At 50.5% G+C, this 8,769-nt stretch overlaps 1 protein-coding gene across 3 annotated transcripts in view; it reads right to left on the bottom strand.

Annotated features, from left to right (window-relative positions):
• The window catches only part of LOC110526968 (alpha-ketoglutarate-dependent dioxygenase FTO), a 211,395-nt gene that overhangs the window by 182,958 nt on the left and 19,668 nt on the right, over positions 1 to 8,769 (bottom strand). For all 3 annotated transcript variants that reach the window (XM_036980992.1, XM_036980993.1, XM_036980994.1), the window contains exons 2-3: positions 3,874 to 3,951; positions 80 to 1,124 (exon numbers count right to left, since the gene is read on the bottom strand). In XM_036980992.1, the coding sequence (XP_036836887.1) occupies positions 80 to 1,124; positions 3,874 to 3,951 (1,123 nt within the window). The remainder of the gene's footprint in view (positions 1 to 79; positions 1,125 to 3,873; positions 3,952 to 8,769) is intronic.

Genomic DNA, 8,769 nt, shown 5'->3' with positions numbered 1-8,769 from the left:
TTTGGGTCTAATTTGACGGGGATCCACCACTACTGACAGTGATATACAACAACTATACTGTATGACCTTTGACCCTCACCTTTGTCATCGTCATGACAGCTGTAGCTGTAGACGGCCACAGGAGATAGGCTGACCAGGTTCTCATCATGGTGCCAGCCCACAGCCATCTTGCCCATCCCATAATACGGCTCTTCTTTCAGCTGGCTCATAGCTGCTGGGTCCATGTAGTTGAGCAGGGTGACGTTGAACTGGGTCGGGCCAGGACAGGGTGTCTTAGCAGGGTTGAGGTTAGAGCATCCCTGGCCACTCTGCTGGTCTTCATCCTCCTCATCTTCAATGTGGTACCCAGAGAGACTGTGTTTTAGCTCAGCCACAGGCTTCTCCTGAGTGCCTAGGTCTGTGGTCTCTGTCTCTGTGCTGCCAGCTGGCCTGTGCTTCCAGCCTGTGTGTTTTCCCTCACTGTGTTGTTTTGACGCCGTTGGACTCCCCAATTCAGTTTGTTTAGTCTTCAAGTCTCCCATCTCGTCGCCGTGTCTTGACTCCCACGCTGCATCCTGTTTGGACGATGGGCCTTCCTCTTCACTGTATTTTGACTCTATGTCCCAATCGTCGCTGTGCTTTGACTCAGTCTCTCCCTCCTCACTCTGCTTGGACTCCGAGTCTCCTCCATCGTCACTGGGTTTGGACTCCTCGCTATCTTTAGACTCCGTGTCTCCTTCTACACTGGGTTTAGACTCTATAGCACCAACCAACTCTTTCCTGCACTGCTTGAAAACATCCCCCTCCTTCCTGTCTCCGACATCAGAGCAGAAGAAGCAGTTGAGCTCCCAGAGTGCTTTGCATGCGGCGCTGAGGTCTGGGTCACAGCAGGTCCCTCTCTGCTCGTCTGTGTGCCAGGGGATGGTGAAGAGCCGCGTGTCCAGATAGCGGTAGGTGGTTCCTGGCTGACCCAGCAGCACCCGGGACACGGCGGTGAAGACGTCTCGGTCCCTCACCTTCACCAGGTCCCTCAGGAAACAGCCCCTCTGCCGCAGGGTGAACAGAGCAGCCTCCACCCGACCATGGAGCTCCTCAGGCAGGGAGCAGGACCGCCGCAGAGCCAGGCCAGAGTAGCTAGTCTCCCACTGGAACACAGGCAAACACAGATCAATTAGCTGTTGTTCTGATTGTTATAAGTTAAGTGGTCTCTGTCTCCAGAAACAATTGATGGAGAACAAGTACACAGACCAAACAGCCAACATAACTATTGTATAACTAGCCATGTTCCTTCTAATTCTATGGTATGAGCTAAGTATCTTTCCAAAGGCTAAGACATAGACAGACGGCTTTGGTATGGACTAGTACCAATGGCAGTGGGATGACAGAAGGTCTGGAATAGTACCAATGGGATGACAGAAGGTCTGGACTAGTACCAATGGGATGACAGAAGGTCTGGACTAGTACCAATGGCAGTGGGATGACAGAAGGTCTGGACTAGTACCAATGGCAGTGGGATGACAGAAGGTCTGGACTAGTACCAATGGGATGACAGAAGGTCTGGAATAGTACCAATGGGATGACAGAAGGTCTGGACTAGTACCAATGGCAGTGGGATGACAGAAGGTCTGGACTAGTACCAATGGGATGGCAGAAGGTCTGGACTAGTACCAATGGCAGTGGGATGGCAGAAGGTCTGAACTAGTACCAATGGCAGTGGGATGACAGAAGGTCTGGACTAGTACCAATGGGATGGCAGAAGGTCTGGACTAGTACCAATGGCAGTGGGATGACAGAAGGTCTGGACTAGTACCAACGGCAGTGGGATGACAGACGGTCTGGACTAGAACCAATGGCAGTGGGATGACAGAAGGTCTGGAATAGTACCAATGGGATGACAGAAGGTCTGGACTAGTACCAATGGCAGTGGGATGACAGAAGGTCTGGACTAGTACCAATGGCAGTGGGATGACAGAAGGTCTAGACTAGTACCAATGGGATGACAGAAGGTCTGGACTAGTACCAATGGGATGGCAGAAGGTCTGGACTAGTACCAATGGCAGTGGGATGACAGAAGGTCTGGACTAGTACCAACGGCAGTGGGATGACAGACGGTCTGGACTAGAACCAATGGCAGTGGGATGACAGAAGGTCTGGAATAGTACCAATGGGATGACAGAAGGTCTGGACTAGTACCAATGGCAGTGGGATGACAGAAGGTCTGGACTAGTACCAATGGCAGTGGGATGACAGAAGGTCTAGACTAGTACCAATGGGATGACAGAAGGTCTGGACTAGTACCAATGGGATGACAGAAGGTCTGGACTAGTACCAATGGGATGACAGAAGGTCTGGACTAGTACCAATGGGATGACAGAAGGTCTGGACTAGTACCAATGGGATGGCAGAAGGTCTGGACTAGTACCAATGGCAGTGGGATGACAGAAGGTCTGGACTAGTACCAATGGGATGACAGAAGGTCTGGACTAGTACCAATGGCAGTGGGATGACAGAAGGTCTGGACTAGTACCAATGACAGTGGGATGACAGAAGGTCTGGACTAGTACCAATGGCAATGGGATGGCAGTAGGTCTGGACTAGTACCGATGGCAGTGGGATGACAGAAGGTCTGGACTAGTACCAATGGGATGACAGAATGTCTGGACTAGTACCAATGGCAGTGGGATGACAGAAGGTCTGGACTAGTACCAATGGGGTGACAGAAGGTCTGGACTAGTACCAATGGCAGTGGGATGACAGAAGGTCTGGACTAGTACCAATGGGATGACAGAAGATCTGGACTAGTACCAATGGGATGACAGAAGGTCTGGACTAGTACCAATGGGATGACAGAAGGTCTGGACTAGTACCAATGGCAGTGGGATGAAAGAAGGTCTGGACTAGTACCAATGGGATGACAGAAGGTCTGGACTAGTACCAATGGGATGACAGAAGGTCTGGACTAGTACCAATGGGATGACAGAAGGTCTGGACTAGTACCAATGGGATGACAGAAGGTCTGGACTAGTACCAATGGCAATGGGATGGCAGAAGGTCTGGGCTAGTACCAATGGCAGTGGGATGACAGAACGTCTGGACTAGTACCAATGGGATGACAGAAGGTCTGGACTTTTACCAATGGGATGACAGAAGGTCTGGACTAGTACCAATGGCAGTGGGATGACAGAAGGTCTGGACTAGTACCAATGGGATGACAGAAGGTCTGGACTAGTACCAGTGGGATGACAGAAGGTCTAGACTAGTGCCAATAGCAGTGGGATGACAGAAGATATGGACTAGTACCAATGGGATGACAGAAGGTCTGGAGTAGTACCAATAGCAGTGGGATGACAGAAGATATGGACTAGTACCAATGGGATGACAGAAGGTCTGGACTAGTACCAATGGCAGTGGGATGACAGAAGGTCTGGACTAGTACCAATGGCAGTGGGATGACAGAAGGTCTGGACTAGTACCAATGGCAGTGGGATGACAGAAGGTCTGGACTAGTACCAATGGGATGGCAGAAGGTCTGGACTAGTACCAATGGCAGTGGGATGGCAGAAGGTCTGAACTAGTACCAATGGCAGTGGGATGACAGAAGGTCTGGACTAGTACCAATGGCAGTGGGATGACAGAAGGTCTGGACTAGTACCAATGGGATGGCAGAAGGTCTGGACTAGTACCAATGGCAGTGGGATGACAGAAGGTCTGGACTAGTACCAATGGCAGTGGGATGACAGAAGGTCTGGACTAGTACCAATGGGATGGCAGAAGGTCTGGACTAGTACCAATGGCAGTGGGATGACAGAAGGTCTGGACTAGTACCAATGGCAGTGGGATGACAGAAGGTCAACAGTGGTCTGGACTCTGGACCAGCCTGACTGAGTGACTCACCAGCTGTTGGAAGCCATGGTCTGAGGGCCCGAGGTAGGGGATGCGCTGGTCTCCTAGCTCCTGCAGCAGCCTGCGCTTCTGGAGAAGAGGAGACCAGACACAGGTCAGTACACAAAGGTCAGCAAAGATGCACACATCATGATGAATTTACAGGTAATGACATGTACTATAGAACAGAACAGATTAATCCAGGGTTTTGGGAATTGACGAATGCATTAGCCTACATTTAAACTGAGACTGTGAAGAATCAGCATCCCATTTAATTCAACCTCCCCAGATGATATCCATTGCCCATCCCATAGTCCCCTAGCTTCATTGTCGTCTCACATTTTTATGATTTCTGGGTTCTGCAGTGGGGTTCCTCACAACCTTATAAAGAATGCCCTGCTGCGTTCTGCGTACTGGCTCCCTCCTATAAAGACCCAACCTGGTGGAAGGATCAAAGCCCTTTCATTGGCTCACATTCCATTCCGACCTGTAAATCCAATGGCAACCAGCGTAAAACTGCGATACCCAAATAAATTTCAAGTGCCGAACCCTCCCCTCCCCTCCTTCCCTCCCTCCATCCATCTCTCCCGTCTGTGTCCCTCCGTCCTTTATTCTCTCCCCACAGGTGCACACACCCCACACCCCTGTCAGCCACTGGCTGGCTGAGAGCCGGCGGGCGAGAGTGCCATGTCAGTGACCCGCTCCTGCCTTTAAAACTTTAAATGTGCTGTGGACACCGGTGTGAATGCTTCGCCCCGCCCCTTGCCGCACAGCTTCCCCACATCAGCAGTGAACAAGCTCAGAGCAGAGTGAAGGCTGTGAGGTTTAAGGACAGCAGGCCTCGTATATATTCCCAGACATTTACTACATGCGTTTCACATTTCTGCCGGCCTAATAATGCCAGAGACCTCATGCGGGACGCGGGGGAATGCGAGAGTCCCGACCGCCAAAATATGTCCTGACTTTTAGAGTGAAATAAAATGTCCTGTTAAGAACATTAAAGTGTACGCTTAAAAATGTTGTGTCCTGAATGACTCAAAAGGGGGCTGGATCAAAAAGTGGACAAACAGAAAAGGTATGTGCATGAATACAGAGGAAAAGGTGAAATGTCAGTATGGGAGATGGAGACGGAGAACCTATTAGCTTTATGTTGTTAGTAGATTTCCCTTCAGGGGGCTACAGCTTTATCTGCAGACTAAACAACACCAACACCATCAACTACAACACCACCAACTACAACACCACCACCATCAACTACAACACCACCAACTACACTAATAACACCACCACCACCATTAACTACAACACCACCAACTACAACACCACCAACTACAACACCACCAAAACCACCCCCACCCCCACCATCAACTACAAAACCACCAACTACACTAATAACACCACCACCACCATTAACTACAACACCACCAACTACACTAATAACACCACCACCACCATTAACTACAACACCACCAACTACAACACCACCACCATCAACTACAACACCACCAACTACACTAATAACACCACCACCACCATTAACTACAACACCACCAACTACAACACCACCAACTACAACACCACCAACACCACCCCCACCCCCACCATCAACTACAAAACCACCAAACACCAACAACTACAAAACCACCAACTACACCAATAACACCACCACCACCACCACCATCAACTACAACACCACCAACTACACTAATAACACCACCGCCACCATTAACTACAACACCACCAACTGCACCAATAACACCACCAACTACAACACCACCACCAATAACACCACCGACAACAACAACACCACCAATAACACCACCACCATCAACTACAACGCCACCAACACCACCAAACACCAACAACACTAACAACAATACCAACACCAATAACACCACCACCACCAACACCACCACCACCAACACCACCACCACCAATAACACCACCAATAACACCACCAATAACACCACCAACACAAACAGGATGCACATGGGCTTCCAGACAGGCCGGCACTCTAAGTTATTCTATTTAGAGTGGAACAAACAAAAGGAGAGGAAAACTGGTCCACAGACAGAGTGAATCTACAACACAAAACAACATACACTATTCATGGCCAGTCTGTGTTCAAAGGGCCAGGAAGAAGAGCAGAGGAGGAAAACTGACACACATTCATTGGTGTCAAAATCCTGCAGAAGCTTCAGGATGTTAAACCTGCGTGTGTGTGTGTGTGTGTGTGTGTGTGTGTGTGGGTGTGTGTGTGTGTGTGTGTGTGTGTGTGTGTGTGTGTGTGTGTGTGTGTTTTGTGTGATGTGTGAGCATGAGTAAGGGGGCAGTGTGGTGTGTTTCCTTTGTGTGTAACCAGTGTGTGTTGTTCCTGTATGTATGTGTGTACAAGGCTGGTTGGTAGGCCGTTGCCAACTTGACCTTAAGAGCACATTGCCCTGTGTGATGAGCATGCAGGCAAACACATACACACACACAACTGGGCTGGATAGCACACTGCCTCAGCTCCAATCGCACACAACCGGGCTGTCACGCACATGTCGAATACATCAAGCCACTCAGAAATTCCACAGGAAAAAAAGACAACCCTAGCCCTCTGTAGCAGATGGGCTCTCATTTCCTCCTCTCTTCTCGTCTCTCCTCTGCTCTCATCTCCTCTCCTCCCATCTCCCTGTATATCAGAGCAGGCTCTATGTCAGTTAGAGATGCTGCTTTTCCACCCAGCATAAGAAACCAGATTACCAATCCCATAAAAACAATGACATGGATTATTTAATCTCTCTCTGTTGACGGGATTAAAATCCCCTTGGCCAGACTGTTTATCACATAAATAGGGGGTCTGTTCTCTCAGATCTGGACATGAGAGGGAAATCAAATGGCTGGTCATTTAGATTTTTGACACTTTAATGAGTAGATTAATGTCCAGTGCTTAGATCATTATGGCTCAAAATAACAAAGAAAATAACATGTCTACATTAAAATTGCTGGTGGCAGTGGAGAAGAGCTTGTTTCCTCTGAGAGGGTGGTTTGTCTGAGGACTACCCCCATGGGTCCAGCATAACCCTGAGGAACCCTGGGTCCCAATGGACTGGTTTTGACTCGGGTTGCTATGCTGTAACAATCAGAACCAAAGTCGGGGTGTAGGTGGAACCAGACCTCCAACCAGTAGATGGCGTTCTACTGAGAGCCCTGGGGAGTTTAAACCTTGACAGCCAACCCCAGCCCCCTCTCATCCCCACGATGACGCATTGAGAGTTAGCTGCCTAATAGAGCGCTTTGTTTAGGAAGCAAACAATTGGTACTTGTGTGACACCGATTTCAGAAAATGGTCTCCTCCAGCAAAAGTGACGGTGAATCAGTCTCCTGTAGAACATCAGCCTAAAACAGGGAGACAGGCGAAAACATCAAATGCGCTACCGCCCCGTTTTCATTTGGCATGCTGTCGCAGAATGTGGGGAGTGGGTGTGGGGCGGCCAGTGGAAAGGAGGATGGCAGGAAGGCCAGGGAGTGCCCATTTTGGACAGGGGGAAGCGAGGGGTGAAGAGAGAGACCAAACGGACGAGGCAACAAGCTTGCTGTGAAGAGTAAGGAGCGGGTAGCCCCCGATACCTCCACCCCTCAGGTCCTCCATGCCCAAGCCCCCTGGACCTCCACCCCCCAGGACCTCCAGCCCCCAGGACCTCCACCCTCCAGCCCCCAGCCCCTCCATCCCCCAGCCCCCAGGACCTCCACCCGCCAGCCCCAGGGCCCTCCACGCCCCAGTCCCCAGCACCTCCATCCCCCTGCCCCCAGGACCTCCACACTCCAGCCCCCAGGACCTCCACCCCCCAGGCCCTCCACGCCCCAGCCCCCAGGACCTCCACCCCCCAGCCAACCAGGACCTCAACGCCCCAGGCCCTCCACGCCCCAGCCTCCAGGACCTCCACCCCCCAGCCAACCAGGACCTCAACGCCCCAGGCCCTCCACGCCCCAGCCCCCAGCCCCCAGGACCTCCATCCCGCAGGTCCCTGGACTCCCGCCGCCTCACCCTGCCTAGGTGACTAACAGCACGTAGCTAGCTACCTCATACACAGGGCATGTCTCTGACTGCCCCGAACCACGGTGAGAGCACACAGCACCTAGGTACCATCACACACACAATCCATCACACACACTTCCTTGCACACTGACACTGTCCCTCCCTCCCCCCTAGGCTACATGGTTGTTTTAACTGACATTTAGGCCCCGGGACATAATAAGCACTATCCATTCAAAGAAAAGCAAAACTTTAACTGCCTTTTGACATTTTGTTTCCGACAAATCGTGGCATAATGCATTCTCAGAATCCCACAGACTGGTCAGCGGTCACTGTAATGGTTATGGATGGGAGGTAAGTGATAAGTGACTGAACAGTGTAATAAATGGTTAACTGATTGAAACATCTGTAGAGTGACCTGAGAACCAGGCCACACAGGCCAGTAATAATGTGTAACCCCACACCCACACACTGGACCAGGAGGTGGGGATGCATATTCATCTGTCTGGTTGGAGGACTAGCTGGTTACATCCTGATCAGATCAGGTGGTCACTGCTCATGTACTAAATATTAGGTGTCAAATATAGTTTTTCTATTGAATATGTCAAAAGGTATTGCAATAGTACACAGCTCCAGTAGAACATGATGAGCCTCGATGCTCCTCCTGCCCAAGAGGAAAAGCTGAGCACCAACATGTATCTTCATCTGTCCTCCCTCAGCAGCTCAACTCAGTAGTCTCTGTCTCTAACACACACACACACACACACTCAGGGCTCTTCCTGCCCTGAGTAGATATTTTCAGTAGAGATCCATTCAGGTAGGTGATGAAAAATGGCCAACTAGCCCTCGTTGACACTCTCCTCACTAATTGTTGTTTGGGGCTGAAGGGG

This window comes from Oncorhynchus mykiss, chromosome 6, assembly GCF_013265735.2.
Source record: "Oncorhynchus mykiss isolate Arlee chromosome 6, USDA_OmykA_1.1, whole genome shotgun sequence".
Taxonomy (NCBI): Eukaryota; Metazoa; Chordata; class Actinopteri; order Salmoniformes; family Salmonidae; genus Oncorhynchus; species Oncorhynchus mykiss.
Note: the sequence above shows the minus strand (reverse complement) of the source record. Positions and strands in the feature narration are given on the sequence as shown.